General features: G+C 34.1%; 1 protein-coding gene across 4 annotated transcripts in view; it reads right to left on the reverse strand.

Moving 5' to 3' along the window:
* DOCK7 (dedicator of cytokinesis 7) overlaps window positions 1-20,844 on the reverse strand; it is a 209,346-nt gene that overhangs the window by 73,683 nt on the left and 114,819 nt on the right. For 2 of the 4 annotated variants that reach the window (XM_060089893.1, XM_060089894.1), the window contains exons 20-27: window positions 19,330-19,561; window positions 16,330-16,494; window positions 13,728-13,897; window positions 6,326-6,418; window positions 5,048-5,137; window positions 3,997-4,092; window positions 902-1,042; window positions 703-816 (exon numbers count right to left, since the gene is read on the reverse strand). In XM_060089893.1, the coding sequence (XP_059945876.1) occupies window positions 703-816; window positions 902-1,042; window positions 3,997-4,092; window positions 5,048-5,137; window positions 6,326-6,418; window positions 13,728-13,897; window positions 16,330-16,494; window positions 19,330-19,561 (1,101 nt within the window). The remainder of the gene's footprint in view (window positions 1-702; window positions 817-901; window positions 1,043-3,996; window positions 4,093-5,047; window positions 5,138-6,325; window positions 6,419-13,727; window positions 13,898-16,329; window positions 16,495-19,329; window positions 19,562-20,844) is intronic. The other 2 variants (XM_060089896.1, XM_060089897.1) reach the window with 1 other exon arrangement.

Genomic DNA, 20,844 nt, shown 5'->3' on the forward strand with positions numbered 1-20,844 from the left:
GTTCAAACTCCTCAGAAATGCTGGGATGGGACACAGAGATCTGTACATTTTTAAAGCTCCCTTAAAAGGTAATTCTAGGATGATTATACAGCTCACTACCCAAATGGTCTATCAGGATGAATAACTAATGTTTTCTAAAAGCCAGCTTTCATTAATCATTTGATAAAAAATTTAAAACAAAACCAGCTGTTTGTAGAAAACTTCTAGGATACTTTTAGTTTAGAAAAAGCTAGATAATAATATCTGTGACTTGGGTAAACATCTACTCATGCTTCTAAACGCTACAATGTCTAGGGCTTCATCATGAGGAATACGCAGCAAAATGCAACTGCTTTAAAAATCACTTAAGACAGAAAAAGTTGGGTTAGCTGTTCATTCAGTAAAATTGCTACTCTTGCATGGCATCTTGGGGCTGCTTTACATTTAGACTCCTGACTTGATGGTATGCTTCTGAATGAGAATCTAAGAGTCATAAGTGGGCCAGAATAACTCAATGAAAAGCCAGCTGTACTGACAGCAACTTGCCCCATTCCTGTGTCCTAATAACTGTAATTTATCTTTCCCTTACTAATAAAAATATGCCACTTTTTAAAAACATCACTATATAAATGTGTTCTTGAAAAATCTCTTAGCTCCAGCCTTAAAAGAGCAAACGCAGCATTTAAATTATTTGATTACTAACTATTACTAATTATACATTACCTGTTTATAGCAGGTCTTTACAAGGCTAAAGACAAATCCTCTGTCCATAACAGACAACAGATCATTGAGAAAGAATGCAAGGCTTGTGTTGAGTCTCTCAACCATTTCTGTGTCCTGGGAAACAATTAAAAGAAAAACAAATATAGTTTAACGTATGCTTGAAACACAGATTTAGTTTAAAAAAATAAGTTACCATTACCTTCTGAAATCGTGAAACTATATCACTAGCAATTGTGCTGACAAGAGCAGCAATGTCATCCATGAAACGTTCTGGAAAACGACTTTTCCTTGGTGCATCAAGTTTATCATTAAAGTATAAATGGTGCACCATGCTCTTTACCTGAAAAAAGAAATAAGCCATTCATTTAATTTCTTATGGATGTAATGAACAGTTACAGAGATTCTAAACATTAGGGCTATTTTTGTCAACATACCATGTAATTTAACAGATAGATAAAATACTTTTAACTCATCAAATATTTTGAAAAAGTTCCCTACAATATTTTGTATGTGCTAGAGAAATATCAAACACAATACAACTCAATCTCTGTATCAGCTTCATGACATTATCCTGGCTATCAGTGGGAAAAAAAATTATGGGTATGTCAACAGAAAAAGTTTCATCCTTTAAAATTATTTTAAATTAAATCTTTCCAAGACTTAACAATTCTGCCATTCCATGTCCCCCCAGCTGTTAGCTCTGAGAGGTTAGAAACCTTGACTGCATGTAGAATCTTTAGCACCTAGCATCTCATGGCATATGGTGGGTGTACATTAAATATTGATGACTAGATTTTTTTTTTTTTTTTTTTTTTTTGCGGTACGCGGGCCTCTCACTGTTGTGGCCTCTCCCGTTGCGGAGCACAGGCTCCGGACACGCAGGCCCAGCAGCCTTGGCCCACAGGCCCAGCCGCTCCGCGGCATGTGGGATCTTCCCGGACCGGGGCACAAACCCGTGTCGTCTGCATCGGTAGGCAGACTCTCAACCACTGCGCCACCAGGGAAGCCCTGATGACTAGATATTAAGAATAAAATGTTAGGTAAAACTTAAAGTGGTTTCAATTTACCAAATACTTTTAGATATGGATACTTATCACAACAATGTGTTAACGGTACTAAAAATTTTTAATTCAGGGAAATTAATGACAAGGTTTTACAGTTGGTAAATAACAGAGCCAAGTCAAACTATTTCATGTTTAAGAAATCTGAACATACATGTAAGACTATTTTTAAAAAGTCATTTGATCTTATATTAAAAGCACATGAATTACAATTTGGTGTTTATTCTCTAGGGGGAAAAAATGAGTTGCCTACCACTTACATATGGTCCCTGATTAATTTTTTTGTAGATTAGCAAATCTCTAGACGAAACGTCTTTTTTAAAATCTTTTACTGAAGTATAGTTGATTTACAATGTTGTGTTAGTTTCTGGCTACAGCAAAGTGATTCAGTTATATATATATATTCTTTTTCATATTCTTTTCCATTATGGTTTATTATAGGATATTGAATATAGTTCCCTGTGCTATACACTGTGGCCTTGTTGTTTATTTTATATACAGTAGTTTGTATATGCTAATCCCAAAGTCCTAATTTATCCTTCTCCCACCCCCTTTCCCCTTTGGTAACCATAAGTTTGTTTTCTATGTCTGAATCTGTTTCTGTTTTGTAAACAAGTTCATTTGTATCATATTTTGGATTACACATATAAGTGATATCATATGGTATTTGACTTTTCTCTTTCTAACTTACTTCACGTAGTAGGATAATCTCTAGGTGCATCTATGTTGCTGCAAATGGCACTATTTCATTCTTTTTTATGGCTGAATAGTATTCCAATGTATATGTATTCCACATCTTCTTTATCCATTCATCTCTCGATCGATATTTAAGCTGCTTCCATGTCTCGGCTATTGTAAATAGTGCTGCTATAACACCGGGGTGCATGTAACTTTTTTTTTTTTCTGCTGTATGCAGGCCTCTCACTGTTGTGGCCTCTCCCATTGTGGAGCACAGGCTCCAGATGTGCAGGCTCAGTGGCCATGGCTCATGGGCCCAGCCGCTCTGCGGCATGTGGGATCTTCCCGGACCGGGGCACAAACCCATGTCCCCTGCATTGGCAGGTGGACTCTCAACCACTGCGCCACCAGGGAAGCCCCGTGTAACTTTCTGAATTAAGAGTTTTCTCTGGATATATGCCCTGGAGTGGGATTGATGGATCATATGGTAGCTCTATTTTAAGCTTTTTAAGGAACCTCCATACTATACTCCATAGTGGCTACACCAATTTACATTCCCACCAACAGTGTAGAAGGGTTTCCTTTTCTCCACATACTTTCCAGCAATTATTATTTGTAGGCTATTTAATGATGGCCATTCTGACTGGTGCAAGGCAATACCTCATTGTAGTTTTAACTTGCAGAAGAAATGTCTTCTAATCTTCAACATAAATAACATTCAATGCTAAGAATGATTCTATGGCATACTCTGGAAACTTCCATTGTTTCTTTTCTCTTTCTTTTTTCTATCTCTTTTTTGTTGTTTTGCTTTCCTTTGTTTCTTATTTATTATTTTACATAATTTTTTTGGAAGAAAAAGTTTCAGTGATTTCAGCTTTCTAGAAGTTAGAGAGGAAGGTCCTTAGTGCCAGAATGCCTAAGTTTGAATCACAGCTCTGCTGTATACAAGCTATGTATACTTAAACAAGTTACTTAATCTCTCTGTGCCTTGGTAATCTCTAACCCATAGGGCTGTGCTACCATACTGTATGTACTTAATAAATGTATATTGCTTTTGTGTATATATATGTTTATATTGTGTATATTGATATTTATTAAAATATTAATTCATTTATTTGTTTTAATAGCATTTACTGAATTAAGTAGAAAGTGTTGTTGTTTTTCATTGGCTGTGACTGGCATTTCCCTAAGAGCTTTCTAACCATAAAAGCAGTAGGTATCTATAAAGCTCTTTTTATCTGGTATGAAATCAATACTGCTGCCATTATACACTAGCATGTTCAGACTAAGAAAGAATGTATCACAGGTTTCCTTTAAAAAGATAGTTAGCGCCTGCAACTATCCCTAAAAATATAGTTTAAATTAGCTTTATAACTCCATCTAAATTGTGCTGATTGTCCACAGTGTTTATTTAGAGATGTAGCAAAGGTAATTTTGTCTTGGAGGCACATGTAAAACCATAAGATGGGCTATAGGAAAAGATTCTAGGATAAAATCACGAGCTAACACAAAATTGTTTAACAAGAAAAACAAAGAATGTGCTTAGTTTGCTCACCATTAACTCAAAAAAGAACCAGGCTTGTTGCAAAGCTGATTCCCGAACGCTGCCACTGCAAACAACCCACTGCAAAGCCAGCTCCTCATGAAATAGCTATCCAGAAGTAAATCCAAAGTTATTATCAGTGTCAGGTCTGCTGGTAACACAAACCAAATAATGCAAGTACAAATGAAGATATAATGAGAATAAGCAAAATAAGGCATGTGAACCATTCAATGATGCGGTGAGGACACCCATTAACGAAACGGCTACTTATACACATAAGACGGTGGCATGTTGAATAGCTGAAAAAATTACATGTTATCTTGGAGTAAAATGTAATTTTAAAACGACAGGTGGGAAATTGCCTCCTAAATTGTACGTGCAAAAAGAAACTAGACCGAAAACTCACAGTTACAAATAAAATCTGGCTTGTGCCTTACATACATATTTCAGCATATGCAAATACATTCATGAACTTTGCTGGTACAATTTAGGAAATACCTTTAAAAATTTCAACTTTGATATCAGCCATTAATTTTCAAGTTTTCAGGTATTTAAAGTCTTTTTATTAAAATAGCAGAAATTTCCTGCCTTATAATGGATATGCATACAAAGCATTTGCACAATAGTGTATATTAATATGAAAAAGGACTAACAAAACTGTGCATAAGGGAAGCAAATCAACATATCTTACTAAGAGTGATAATTTTTCTAACTCATCTTCCTTTCCCTGGAGATTTAAAACACAAAACAGAAGCAGTTACAGAAACAGAATTAAGAATTGATACAATCTTTTTGGTACTAAAATTTAATGATCAAATTTAATGCACTAAACTCTAAAAACAGTCATCTGCAAAGATATAAACATTATAATAATGTAAAAGAGCTTGCAGTGGAGAGGTATGCCCAAAAAGACATCAGACAAGCAATGCTTGCTCAAATGTATTTTTAAAAACAGTGCAATTATTGTAACATCTCAGAGTACTGGTTATGTAAAGAATCCTTACATCTACTTAATTGTTGGAATTATTTTCCCCCTACATGGACTATCTTCGTATGAATCTACCTTTTTAGTTGGTAAGCGTCCCGTTAATGTTTGTAAGAAACTTGACGTCTCTGTGTGCGAAGACATACGATTACAACTTCGATCCATAGCCTATGGAGTGAAGATGAATGAATGACGAGATACCATTAAAGTCTGCTGTGGATGACTATGCAGTTCAAGGATTATATACAATTTTTTACATAGAGCTTTACTGTCATTTTAACAGCCATCTGTTTTATTGCTCATCCCATTTTCACTATTTTAAGTTGCTTTAACGACAATGCATTAGAAGTATCAAAATGGCTTCTATTTATTTTATCTTTAAAAGATAAGTATTTTAATGATTATATAAATTCAGAGTGCTGCAAAGAATGAAACTTTTATCTGTGTGATCTATACACATGCATGTATCTAGTAAGAAAGTGTAAAAAGTAAAAACATACTTCTCACTGGTCTTGGACCAAAAAGAGAAATCAAGAATTTTATATTTAATTAAAAACTTAAAAGTTTAGAATCATTTTTTTCATGTTTCAGTATCATCAAAAATTACGATTCAGGTTAGCCATACACTATATTAAATATAAATCATTTATAATAAATTTGCCATTAAAATTTTTCTTGAAGAACGACAGCATTGTCCTCCAAAGCCAATACACAGATGAGAAGTATATTTTGAGGAATCATGCAGTATTAGCTATCAAGCAATTAGACTTAAGTAAGCAAAACCTAGTACAAATAAGTTACAACAAATTTCATACTTTGCAACACAGTACAGTTTAAAACAGATTTTTGCTTCTGGTACTTAATCTTACAGCATGGGGATCATATACTGTTCATATTTAATTTCAGCTTATTACCAATATTTCTAGTCAGTGATTATGAAGAAAATGACAAGATAGTAAATGCTAAATGACAATGATACAATAGCTACACTTTAAACCAAAAGCGAATGGAAAACTGTCAGGTTTTCTCCACACAAAAAATTTTTAAATTCCTACTAAAGATGCGCTACCCCAAAAGTAGAAACTGTTATCAAAGCCATCAATTGCATAAGCAGCAGGCACTGAAACATCAATGGGGTGTACAGGAGGGAAGGAGACAGGAAATAGGAAAGGAGAGTATTACTGGTGCAATTGGTGGTATTCATGCATAGCAGTTGGAAAATGTGCTAAGTAAACAAAAATACACACTTTTTAATTATTAAAAAGCAAGCCACTGAAATCATAGTATATACTAAAAAGTAATGTTCTAAAGGGAAACATCAGCAGCCAATAAAGAAACCTCTAATATAAACACCACCTGTGTTGATTCTGCACTTGGACTGGGGTTGGATCCCCATGGGGCAGCTTTTGGACCACCAGTGTTAACCCAGGAATTGGAGCGGTCTAAACCCTAAGCATATAATAGAAAGCAGTTGGAAAGGAAAGAAATATTACATGTGGCATGCTATATTCTTAAAGAAATCCAGACTTTCCAATGCAAACATGTTTTTAATTAGTACTGTTAAAGCAACCAAAATTTTTAGGCATCTATAGAATATTAGTTCATCAAAATTATCTCATTACATAATTTTTTTAAATCACAAAGAAAATTAAGTATAGCATTTATAGGTAATTTCTCTTTATATAATGGGATCACCTTTAAGTATCAACAACTAAAGATCCCACAGCACCATCCCCCCAAACTCTCTTCAGAGATGGTACAACTTAGCAACAGACAATTTCCTCTAAATCTAACTAGGGTTTAAAAGAAAAAAAAAAAAATGGAAGAAGAAAAACATTCCAATCTTGTCTAAAAGACTAATTTTATTCCATCTGTCATCAACTGAAAATTTCTGTGTAGCAATACTCCATAATTCTATTTGAACTTGCCTCCTCTTTTAGGGACCAATAAGAAAAATTAAGTAAAAAATTAAGAAAAAAAAAAGATGCCCGATATTTGCTCCTTCCTAAAAATGATGGTAGATTTGGAGTTGTGCTCAGTCTTATTGTGCTTGTTGAAGTTAAACATAATGGGTAGATTTATTAACAAATAATAAATTTATGAATTTTATTATTTAAAAAAAAATAATGGGCTACTTTTTTATATAAAAATTTTAAGTAAAAACATTATGCCGGGGCTGTCTGTAGGAATTGTATCTTCATCATCACTATCATAAATTTGAAGTTAATTTAATATGCTATTAATGTGTATGACCAGAAGTGAATTATGTCTGTCTTCTATGAAAGAGGTTATTATGATCCCAGGTAAAGGGAACTGGGACTTTACTTCGATTTCTTAAAATTGATTATTAGAATCACCTGAATTATAAAATTCAGATTCCCAGAAATCCAGATTCAGCAACATGGGCTGGGCCCTGGGAACCTACGAATAGAACTGAGCAAGGTATAAGAGATTTTTAGAGGACTGCTGAAGACAGCACAAGACAAGCCAACTAAAAATATTAGGGCCTGAGTATGAACCCAAACCAGAAAGCGCCAAAGAAGGATAGGTAAAAGAAAAGAAAGAGTAAACAGTGGTAAACAACTCTATGTAGACATTAGTATCACCTGGGACGGTTAAGGACGGCCACCACCACAAATGTGCAGGGCCCTACCTCTAAACAGTTAAATAACAATCTCTGGGAGCGAGGCCCATGCGTGTATATTATGGGAAGGGAAGGAGGAGGTAGGGGGGAAGGAAAAGGGAGGGGAGGAGGAAAGGGGAGGGGGAAAGAGGGAAGACAAACTACTAGCTCTCAAGGGCTTAGCTTTTAGGGAGAATATTTCCCCTCCTTTTCTCCCTATTTTTTCCAAAAATACAAAGAAGTTGAAATGATGATACAATAACTACCCATTTCCCCTCATTTTTGACACTGAATGTGTAAGATGAGAGTTAAAATTCAAATCCAGGTTCTACTGCTTACTAACTGTAAAATCTAAGGTAAGTTATCTAATCTCTTTTTCAGTTTCTTAGCTACAAAATAGGAATAATGATAAGTGTCTCCCTAATACTGTAAAGATCAAAGTAAATATTGGAAGTAAATCACTGAATACAATGCCTCAAATATAGTAAACTCTTAAAAAATAGTTTTAACAAAAACTCGCCATACATGTTTTTTTAAATGCTTCCTAGCGAAGTATATTGGGCAATATTCAAATACTCATAAAATTATGTAATCAATAGATTTGTTTAAAATAAAATACCCCACTTTATAGGTATTAATAAAGACTTCTCAGAAGCCCATTATATTATTTCAAATAAAAGCAAATCAGCAAACAATATGTTTTTCAGGTAAGTTAAAACAAAAATTTTCAGTCTCCTAAATTATGTCACTACTCATGTTACAAAAATAACAAAATAAAAGCATCTAATTTCTGCAAAATTACAACTGTGCTCTCTACCATAAATTTCTACAAAAAGAAAAACAATAACTTTGCCGTACTCATAAGTTCACTTTTTAACTTCTTGCTTAATAATTTCCTTTAAAACTAAGGCACATGTTAATGAGTAATGTGAGAATAAACAATAAATCTCTTTGTGCCATTAATTATACATTATATCCACAATACTGAGGCTCTGAACAGTTATAATCACATCAAGTCAAAGCCAACTGTTTAAAGAAAACTGGTGGCCAATCTATTTGTAAAGCAAATTATTTCCATAATTTAAATGTCATACAGCTAAGAATTATATCAAACAGCCCTTAGTTAAGCAAAGTCATCACTGATATTTACTAATATAATAACTATGTTTACATATCTCCAACTAACAGAAGAGATTAATCAAATGTGTGTACATGTGCATGAAAGTGTTTTTATTCTGTTTTTGCCAAATCTCTGTAACATTATTATTTTGTTTTGTCCCTTAGGTATAGATAGGCTCCTTCCCTGAATAAGGCTCACAGAGTATCTGACTTGACATCAATACTCATGTTTCAGTACAATCCTCAGCATAGTGGATTTAGTAAGCTATGCACAGAGTAAGCTCTCAGTTTTTGAAAAACAAATGAAAAAATAGGAGATGATACATTAGAAAGAAACTAGTTATCAATGTAAAATTGCACTGGCATTTGCTTAAAAAGCAATAAAATTCAAACCTGATGCAATCATACATTTACACAACTGAATGTTAAAAGAATATTGCTAGGAAAAAGAAAGATCAGTTTTGGCAAAATAATTATGAAAAAAATCTCACAAATATGGTTTTATAGCCACTAGAGTAATAAAAGCCTGTTGATAGTATTTTAGAACTTTAGGAGTTCTGCATTTTGTATTAGGAAATAAAGTCTAACCAAAACTTTCATAAAACCGAATATCTTAAGATCTTTAAGTATTTAAATCCTGATAGCAAGAGGGCAAACAAAAGCATAATTCAATTTTTAAAAAGTTGTTTATTCTTGCTAGAGATACTCAATGCTTACTAACATTCATTCTTTGGATACATATCTTTTGAGTACTTTTCATATGCTGGACATTATAGTTGCTTTGGATACATCAGTGAACAAATATCTCTGCCCTCATGGAGCTTATACCCTAATAAAGGGAGACAAACACTAAAAAATAAACATAACAGGTAACTAATTTATATGTTACATTAAAAGGTAGTAAATGTTATGAGTCAAAGAAACAGAGTAAGGGGATAAGAAGTCCCTGGGACAAGGCTAAGGAGAAAGACACACTTATACATTTAAATAAGTGGTCAGAGTAGACCCCATGGAGAAGGTAGTTCTCTGAGTACAGACTTAAAGGAGGTAAAGGAGTTAGTCATAGGATCTTGCTTAAAGAAGGGACATAATCCAACTTAAGTTTTGTTTATTTATGACGTAAGTTTTTAAAGCAGAATTCTGGTTGCTATGTTGTGAAGTGAGTGTAGGTTGGAAGGAGGGAAACCATCTTTAAGGCTATTACATTAATTCAGGAAGAGACGATGGTAGTTCAGACCAAATGGCAGTACTAGAGGTGACAAGAAGTGGCTCTACCTTTAACATATATGCAAATCTGAACTAAAGGATTTACAAAAGGCAGCTGAGTTTAGCATTCCAGAGAGATCTGTACTTGAAATACAATTTTTGTGAGATATCAACATAAAGTGATACTTACAACAACAGGACTTCGTAAGATCACGAAGTGAGTGAGTGTAGAGAAAAGAGAAAACAAGACAAGAGAAGACAAGAAATAAGGGCAGAGGCCTGGGGCACTTCCAAATTAAGAGATCAGAAAAAGAAGAATCTACAAAGGAGAATGAAAAGGTGTAATCAGTAAAGAGGAAAATCAAGAGAGGGTAGTGCCCTAGAAGCTAAGTAAATAGAATAAATTGGAGAATTAACTGTCAAAAGCTGCTGTAAGGTAAAGTCAGCCAAGTGTTGAGATTTAACCTTCGGATTTAAGAACATGGAGAGCACTGGGGGCATTAGAAGGGCAGTATGGGCGGAAGATCAAAGGAATATGTTTGAAGTAGGGTAATAGGAGTTAAAGAACGAGAGTAAAAGAATTGGAGACAGCAAGTATGGAAAACTCTTCTAAGGAATTCTACTACAAAAGGTAGCAGAGAAATGATGAAGAAGCTACCAGCAGAAATACTAGAGAGGAGATTTTTTTATGGGAGAAATAAAAAAAATTTATTTTTTATCTCATTTTATGGGATGGGTTGATTTAGTAGATGGGGAGAAACTGATGATGTAGGAGAGTGATGAAAGAACTCCTGAAGTGAGGATCTTGAGTAGGTGAAAGGGGATGGCTGGTTGTATATAAACAGGGAATGGACTTAGGGAAATGGACAGTTCATCTATAGCAGAGTTTTAAGTAGTAGGTAGTAGTAGATGGTAGTGGGTAGGTAGATGTGATGGTCAAAGGTGACAAAAGTTTTCTTCTGATGGCCTCAATTTTCTTAATGAAGTAGGAGATAAAGTGAAGAGGGGGATTGGTGGGGAGCTGTTAGAGGGTTTGAGGTACCAAAGAAGGCATTAAACCTTTTTCTGGGAGAATGGGAAAGTAAATGGAATAAAGAAATATAGTATAATTGCTTGACAGCATTAAGGGCTCTCTTGACATTCATGGCCTTTAATTTCAAATGAGACCAGTTATCATGGCATTTCTCAAATCATGTTTAACAGCACAGGCAGTCAACTGAATTCAGCTATGGTTTGAGGTTTGGCTAAGCAAGTAAAATGAAGTAAGGGAAAGATAAGGGAATTGACGTTTGTTTATAATGGTAATAATTATAATGACTGATCATGGAATTTAAGCTGGCTAAATTGAAAGAAAGAACATTAGGGACATGAGGTACAGTAAAAAGGTCATATGATCAAGTGATTGGAGAAATTGTTGGAGTTGGGGTACTAGACAGAAAAATATGAGCTAATGGTTAGAGAACAAGGTGCATGAAATCGAGATAATGAGGATTAAAATTATTCATCATGACAAGACTAAGGGTATGACCATGGCTAAGGCAGAGTGAAAGACAAAAATCATTAAAGAAGAGTTTCTCTAATTTCCAAGCCAATAAAATCAGAATAAATAAAGAGTAGCTATAAATAAACTTCAGATTCCTTATAATTTTTCAATGAGATAAAATTATACACCATTATTATTAGGGATTATGACTAAATGACAGTCCAAAATGAAGGTAGGTAGCTATCAAAAATAATGCAACCAGGGGGCTTCCCTGGTGGCACAGTGGTTGAGAGTCCGCCTGCCGATGCAGGGGACACGGGTTCGTGCCCCGGTCCGGGAAGATCCCACATGCCACGGAGCGGCTGGGCCCGTGAGCCATGGCCGCTGGGGCTGCGTGTCCGGAGCCTGCGCGTCCAGAGCCTGTGCTCTGCAACGGGAGAGGCCACAACAGTGAGAGGCCCGTGTACCACAAAAAAAAAAAAAAAGCAACCAAAAAAAAAAAAGGAACACACACAAAAACCATTTGAATAAAATTTGATTAGGACAAGACTGTATTGTCATAAGACAAAGTCTCATCTTATGACGGCTTTCTCAAAAGTTTATGTATATCATAATACCAGAAGTAAGTTTACATCATTATTATGTCCCATTTTATGAACCACTTGAAAAAAGACAAATAATCATTCCAATACGTGTACACTTTTGTTCTAAATCTTGATGTTATAATTTATCAAATACATCATATATAAAGGAAAACTCTAGAATTAAGCTAAATGAAGCAAAATGCAAATCTTACAGAAATTAAGAGATGTTTCAAAAGTAGAACCTTGAGAAAAATGGCGTCTATAGGTCTTTAATAGGAAAATTTCTTATAATTCACAAATGAGATTCATTCCACTGAAGAACTGTATTTACAGTATGTAAATTATGTTAAATATTACCTCCATTACAATGAGAAAAGATCAAGAATGAAGACAAGGATAAAAAACCTTCTCTTCCTAGACATGGAAAGATATGGGGAGGGAGAAAAGCCGTCTCTTTTGTAATTCCTATATTACTCAGGTTACTCTGCAGTATCCATGCAAACACATCTGAACATCATTCTCTCAGAAAGTTCACAAAAAGTGAAAGTTTGTTTAATTAGAGTAACACCTATTTGGATCTTTAAGTTATTGAAATTCATGTTTATTTTTTCAATTATAAGGCTACAAAATATTTTTTTCATCTGTAAGAAATTACTTTAAAAAACGTATTTTTGATCTGTGAGAAATTACTTTCAAATTACGTAAAAGGTACTTTAAAATGCACAATGCTAAAGTTTATTAGAAGTGTCTGAATGTAAAATTTCTGTAACTATATGAGTAGATTTAAGTAATTCTGATGTGTTTGATCCATATTCAAGTATTTCACACAAACAAGCTCAGATCATTAAAAGAAAAAAAAAGGTCTATTTAGTTCAGGCTAAGGGTTAAACACAGACCCCAAAACACATTTACTAATTCTTCCTCATATCCTAATTAACAGACTAAAATGCCAAAGAAAAGTTGGCTATGATTCTGTAACAAAGTTATCTTCCTTCTTTCTAATAGTAAAAAATCAATTTTAAATGGTTTGGTCAAAACCCAACATAATGTGATTTCTTGGCCTCAGTCTTACTGTTCTTTTTTTCCACTTTGATTTTCAAACTGAGTTATTTTTGTACTTTAACTATAGAAAGGTAATGACTACTTGTTCCTTAAGTATATTTTGGGGGGTAATAAAGATTGATGCTTACATAAAATATAGCTGGATCTTATACTGGCTGGCCTCTCCCTTATTGTCTGGGATAATCACTAACCATGATTAAATAAATCATATTTTTCTAATCCTGTTGCACCTTACATAGAGTTTTCCATGTGAAATGTAGCTCTATTAATTATTAATCATTGTTCTTGATATTTTTGGAGAAGGGAGGCTCATATTTTAAGTTGATAATATGTCCCAACTACAAAGCAGTCACAGGTCTCTTTTAATCCTCTAGAAAATCAATCTAACCATGTTTCACATGATAATCAGACAATGAGTCGTATGTGACTGGTCATCCTGCACAAATTTTTTAATTTGGCAGATATTCTTGAGCAGAGCACACAACCCAGTTTGTAATAGCAAAAACATTTAATAGAAACATCAAACATTTATGTGTTCACTGATAGAATAGAAATGTACAATTTCTTTCTTATTACTAACTCAAATACATTTTAAAATTAAGAATAAAGTAAAACAATTGGACATTTCTCATTTGTTCACAACCTGAAAACCAAATTTATAGACGCATATCTTCAGTTTACCTTACTGCCGATGATTGACCGTACTTCATCATCTGGTGACGTGGGAGTTCCAGATATATCTGGATTACTATTACTAAGGCTCCGAGAACGATTTAAATTAAGGCTTGCAGGTCTCACAGCAGATCTAGCCATTGTGGCATAATGCAATGATCCTCCCAAACCCCCAGGACCTAGAGTTGTACATAAAATAACATATAATTAAGCAAAAAATTAATCAGCAAAGGACCTGAAAAAATCTCTTCCGCTTTACAAAATTCCACAAAGATCATAAATTGCTTTTATTTCTAAATGAAAATACTATAAATAAGAAAAACATGCCAGACCTAGTGACAGCTATACAAAGATAATTTATTTTACAGTAGCTGACGAAACCATGTGAATTATAAATACAATCATTATCTCTTCAATGTTTCTATGATTATGTATTACATATACAATAAAAAACAAAAGTAATAAGAAACATACACAAACGTTACCTTTCCTTATATATGAGGGTGTCTAAGACCCAAAATGCTCCAGCTAATATCTTTTCCTTTTTTCCCACCCCTCCTGCTCTGCCCCTTGAAACAGTCACTAAGAGGGAGAGCCAATTTCCTGTCAGTATCTCTTAAATGAAACTATGGCTTAGGTCTCTAACTTTATCAGTGACAATTTTAACTATAACAAAATGGCATCTTTATAATATACATACATAAATGTATACTAAAGATAATTCTCCTAAAAGCCCAGGTTATACAAAAAAAAGCAAAGAATCCCTTTTTTGTCTGAAATCAAGCCTGATACCATTATTCAACCAGGATCTATGAACATAAAGTACCCAACAACTATATCTCCATTTTTCTTTTTCAAAGAAATCTTTCTGAGTGTCATATTTGCAAATGACACACACCTGTCAACTAAGTAGTTTATAGTCTTCAGGTCAGCATGTAAAAAAGACATTTTGCAAAATCTGTGAAATTCTAATAGTGTACTGAATGGAACAGTAAATGGAGTAGCATTATATACAGTCCACAGTCACTTATATACTCAGAGACTCAAGTACTATAATTTTTGAAATCAAGATAGGAAATTATGAACAAGACTATAAGAGTCAATGAGCTCTCTTTTTCAATTAAGAAATAAAATGTGCTAAAACTGAGATTACTATTATGCCTAGTTTTCAGAGTGAATGTCGTAATTACTTGTCACCATTATTAATGCTAACACTGACAACAGCTGAAAAGGGCACTTACCATTATCACTCGTGATGAATGGATGACTCATACAGACAAATACGTAAACAGGTTGAAAGGTATGCACAACATAATCATTAACCTACTAACTGAACAACTGAAGAGTGATTCAAACTAAGACATCCCCCACCACCACCACTACCACTTATGTCATATAAAACAAAAGTAAGTGGCTACTCTGGGCTCTAATATTCAAAAAGGTTGTATGATTTTATTGACCACGAAGAGATCAGAACTTTTCTAGAGGATAATCTTTTATAGTATTGTAGGTTTCACAGGGTTACCAGGAAACTACTGAGCCATCGTATTTCTTCTTTGATGTCCAATAGCACTCTGAATGACAAATATAACATTCTATTTACCTTATCTTTTTTTTTTAACTGAGATACTGGGGAAATTTATGCACATATTTTTAACACGTAATCAAGAGAAAAAAACTGAACTGGGAACTGTAAGGAAAACAACTTTGCCATATGTACCCCAAAATGTAGTAAATAAACAACGAGCAGAGATATGTTTTTACTCTTTGAATACAACATCAGGTCCCTAGAGCTGAGCCACAAGTCAACAGCATGTATTATACTGAGAAAAAGAACTCACTTTATTAAGTATCAAGGACAAAATCCTCCACAAATGTCTTTTCTAATAGAAATCACCCTCACTGCTAATTTGGAATTTGGAGCAATAGCCTTTTATTAAACTGTTTACAAACAGCAGTTCATACGTTAGACTACATAATCATAAATCAAGCTGAGATGACTGCATTAGCCTCAAATAGACTCAGAGAACCTCAGAGGGGATTTTTAAATACTCTTCCTTCCAATTTTACCCAAAATGCCTTGTGATGCAACTTTTTTTTGAATTTTATTTTATTTTTTATACAGCAGTTTCTTATTAGTTATCTCTTTTATACATATTGGTGTATATATGTCAATCCCAATCTCCCAATTCATCCCACCACCACCACCTCCCCTCGCTCCACTTTCCCCCCTTGGTGTCCACTGGTGTCTCTATTTCTACCTTGCAAACCAGTTCATCTGTACCATTTTTCTAGATTATTTATCTTAACTGGGAATGATAAAATGCTTCCAGAGACAGAAGTTATTTTCAAGGTTCATTTCCAAAAATTAATTCAACCAAGATCTCTCTAATTCAACTTAAAGGAAGCTGTATAAATAATGATGCTTTAAAATATAACCTATTTATCCTTTTAACTCCAGTACATAGCATAGTCCATGGCACTTAGCAGGCATTCAACAAATGTCTGCTATTGAATAAATGCATCACACCATGGACTACAAGATTATTTCAATCCTATTATGAACACATAATCTATGCAAGATAGTTTCTTAGTAAAAAGAATAAAATACCTGGTGATGGTGAATTAGGGTAAGTATTCGGTAGACGAAAAACGTAATAGATATATGATGCGAGAAGGCTGTTTCTGCCATGCTGGTCATGATTTCCTTCCAAGTTTTTGTGAAGCCGATTTATAATTGATGCCATGGCTTCAAATGATGCTTGACCTAGATTTACTTTTAAGAAGAAAGAAAATATTTTTCCAATAACTTTTTTAGACTGTAAGTTCCAAAAAGATCAAGGTTTTGCCTTCACTATATGCATTAAGTATAGTGACTACACACAGTAAGCGTATAAAGATGATATTTGATATTAATTTTATAGTATCTATTTATGATACTGTATTAACTGAAGCAAAATACTTTTCTTAAAAAAATGAGAAAAAACTAATTTTACTAATTTAACATGAAAACTATGTGGCTTTGCTTAGTGAGAAAAAAAGAATCATCAAACAGTACCCACTACTTTGTAAAACAATACAAAGCACGTGATAAGTAAAAAATCTACCTTATATATAACCTGTGAGAAGTAACTTCTCATTTTAAAGATGACTCTGAGAAACTAAATACCATACATTGAGCACATGTTACTTTTGTTTATAAAATAAAAATGACCAATAAAAGTAGATTATTAAAAATATTAACTTAATAGAAAAGAGTTGATAAGCAACTTAATTGAAGTGAGTAGCTCTGTAAAAGGATTAGAAGGAAAAAAGGGTAGAAAACCAGGTTGAGGTAAGACTATAGCACATTAAATGCCAGGCTAAGTAATACCTACCCAGCCATTCAAGTCAGTATATAACAAGAATTTTGCAAAAATTGGGAAATTCTCGTAGCTCAGTGAATAAATGTATAATCCAAACAGCCATTCTGAGCAATAGCGCCTCACATTTTATGATTTATTTAATCAAGACAGAAATTTATGAACAGATAATGAGGCCAATTAAGTTTTCCTAAGAGTGGAAATATAGATAGAGTGGTCATTTAGGAAGATTAATCTATATATACTGAACTAGAAGAGAGACTAGAAAGAGAGAAACCTAAGCAGGGTTTAGCAATCCTACCTGTGTTCCTGGTTGACTCCTTTTCCTTTCCCTCATAGTAACTATTCCAAACCACCAGAGTCCTTCACAAAACTAGGTCCACTTTACTCCCTTCTCCACAAATCCTGCTTTTTATCTCAGAGTAGAAATTTATAGAGCATGAAAGTCCTGAAGTTTTTACTAGAAATTTATCAGAATCTGAAACAATTTTTAGTTCCTTTCCAAAGGAAGCAGTGCTCGTCTCCTATATAAGAATGATCTATCCACCTTAATTTTTGTCCTACATGCTTGCTTCATTAATTAACCCTCTTGCAACTCTATACACATTCTCAAAGCATATAAACATGCTCAACTCTCCTTAATCAACCTTGCTTCCTCTTCTAACTAAACTTCTCAAAACAGTATAAGCTTTTTGCATTCCTTTCATCATCTGCTGTTTATTACTAAATTCTCTGTAATCTGGTTTCTACTTTCACTATTTGACCAAGACTATTCTCGTTAATTTCACCAGTGGACACTTCTTCAGTATAGTAGATAAGAGTGGGACTCTAGAGTCAGTTGCTTGGGTTTGAATCCTTGGTAAATTTTTAAGCGTATGTTCATTTTATTCATGAAATCATGAAATTCATACCTATACCTAGAGTTGTAAAGATTTCATACATTAATATAAATAAAGTACATAGCATAATTCCTGGTACGCTGTAAGTGTTGTGGAAATGTATGTTACTATTGTGATTATTTTACTTATATAATCTACAAAAATGAACAATGTTAACTTTTTTTTCTTAAAACCTTCTATGACTTCTGTAACATTACTCTCTACAACATCTCTTCAGTATCTCTTAAACTACCCTCTCTTCTCTATCCCACCATCACTGTCTTTTATCAGGACCACAAAGTTTTTTGTATAAAATTCAAGATTTCAAATCTGTCTGCCTGCCTGCCTCCAGATTTTCTCACTTTCAATCTACCTCCGTGCAAAATCATCCTTATAAAAGCCAACCTAGTCACATTACTTTTCTAATTAAGACCAGACCCTTCAAAGGCTATTGATTCTTACAGAATAACAGTCCAATTTCCTAATGTGTCAAGGACCCTGCTTCATCTCCCCTACGACCAATATCATCTCTAATCACTAACCCTCCAATTCATAACTAATTACTTGTAATTCCCCCAAAATTTCCAGGTTAGTTTATCTGTTTGTGTACTACACACATACTGTTTCATTTCCCTGGGCTAGTTATTTACCTGTCAGACTCCTACTCATCTTTAAATGCTCAACCCAAGAATTACCTCTACTTACAAGTGTCCCTAAAAAAATCTCAAGGAGTTGAATACTACTCTCCTTTGTGCCACCACTTAATACAAAACTTCTATAACAAGTCAGCTGAAATTTCTCACAAACTCAACTACTTTGCAGGATTGGATGGAAGCTGTTAGCAAAAGTAAAGGAATGAATCTTGGAAAAAAGGTAGGAAACCTGAATACCTCTCCTTCAAGAACAACTCACAAGAAAAAGAAGATAGAGATTTTGAGTCAACGAAGAAAATAATAGCTATATTAAATAGAGGATAGCAGATGAGTGAAAATGTAGAATATAAGTCATGTAAAACACAATATGATTTATCAGTTGCATGTTTTCTTAACTAGTCTATGAGATCCTTAAAATCAGAAACCATGCCTTGGTCAGTGCCTATCACTGTATGGTACATATTGAGCGCTTAATAAATATTTGGTGAGTGAATAAATAAATTTGTTTTCATAATTTGAGTAGAAGTCTATATGGCACATTTTATAGAAACAAAAGAAAGTTATCATTTTCCAGCATTAAAACAAGTAAGTAACCACGCCCCACAAAGTCAAACACAGTCCTTATAGAAATGGCAAAAAGGAATCATGGTTCTATTTCTGTAAAAGTTAGAAATGTTGAATGATAAATTTCATGATTCCCCCAACATAGGTAAATTACCTATTTGGCCAGCAATGACAGGAGGTCTAACAACTAAAAGTATCAGTTTATCAAGCAGAAGATAAAGAAATCGGACCACTGGTTCCAACTGAGATGAATTCAATGCTGCAATACTGCTCTTCAATTCATTTTCTAAATTATTTTCCATGATTCGCATGTCTCCAATTCGGACTGGGAACATGTGTTCATCCAGAGCGTTCACCAGAGCAAAAAACTTATCAAGATAAGGATCCTAAAACAAAGAATGAACAGAGGCACCAAACAATTATAACTTAATACATTTCCCAAACTATGGACCACTGATATCTCATATTAATTGATAATACAAAAAAGTACATATTAGTATATACAAACGTTGTTTCCAATTAAATACATCTATTCTCAGCTATTATTGTAAAGTAGCCACTTCAAATACTATTGATTACTCAAAAAAACTATTGACATTAGGATTTTTTTTTCCAGTGTGAGTCTGCCTTATTGTTTTAGAGCTCAATTATTATGGCAAGTGTGTTAGTAACCTACCTGAGCCCATTTTTAATTTATTACCTCTTAGCTCCATCCAAACCCACCATCTTTTCCACATTTTGTAATTCTGGAGCCAGACTCTTCAAACACATTTGTCCTTTGTCAGCTGGCTTGTGATAGGCTCTGACAACAGAGGGTATGGGAAACAGTCTGCTAGGCTTGAGGAGTTAGAAGGGAATCTTCTTCCTCCTGTTTGCTTTCCTAATGGCAGCGAGTACACATGCATGCTGTGGCTCAGAGGTGAGGGACATGGGCAGCAGTGGTGGCTCTCACAGTTCCACAGCAGGAGCTCTCTACCAAGCTTCCTCAATACTACAGCATAGCAGGCACTGTGCTCCTGTAGCAGCGGTGTCCTCTCCTCAGACGTCTGACTCACATCTTTCAAGATCTTGCTCTAGGTTTCTAGGTGCCTTCCTCCCTTACCACTTTCTGCAATTGCTATCTTTGTTACAATCAGAATTCTCTTTTAACCCATTTAGTAGTGAATCACCTTTAACTTGGTTAACAATTATTTATTTGCAGATTTTCTCCACTCAAATTACTGGCAGTTTCTATCTCCTGACTAAATCCTGACTGCTATTATTTAACCTCCTTCTACCCTGACAGAACCACAATCTTATTTAAAGCAGTAATGTGCCTGCTCTTTGAGCCTCCTTTATACCTATAGATGACCGAGTTCTGACCAATGGATGTGAGAAAAAAGGCTACTGAAACTCTGGGAAGACTTTTACTTAGTTAACAATGAAAATAAACTTTAAGAAAAGGCAGTAATGCTAAACAACTTCACATTTATAATTTTAATACTGTTCTAATTTTATATGTTTTAAATGAATGAAAATAATTCTATTGAATTCTAACTATATATCCGGTAAATTTCAAAGTGCCTACAAGCAAAGTACAAAACATCATGAAAAACATTTATTGTCTTCAGTTGATCCTTTAAAAAAGATTATAATACATGATAAAATTATATTACAGAGTTGTAAAATT

This window comes from Mesoplodon densirostris, chromosome 2 (genome assembly GCF_025265405.1).
Source record: "Mesoplodon densirostris isolate mMesDen1 chromosome 2, mMesDen1 primary haplotype, whole genome shotgun sequence".
Lineage (NCBI taxonomy): Eukaryota > Metazoa > Chordata > Mammalia > Artiodactyla > Ziphiidae > Mesoplodon > Mesoplodon densirostris.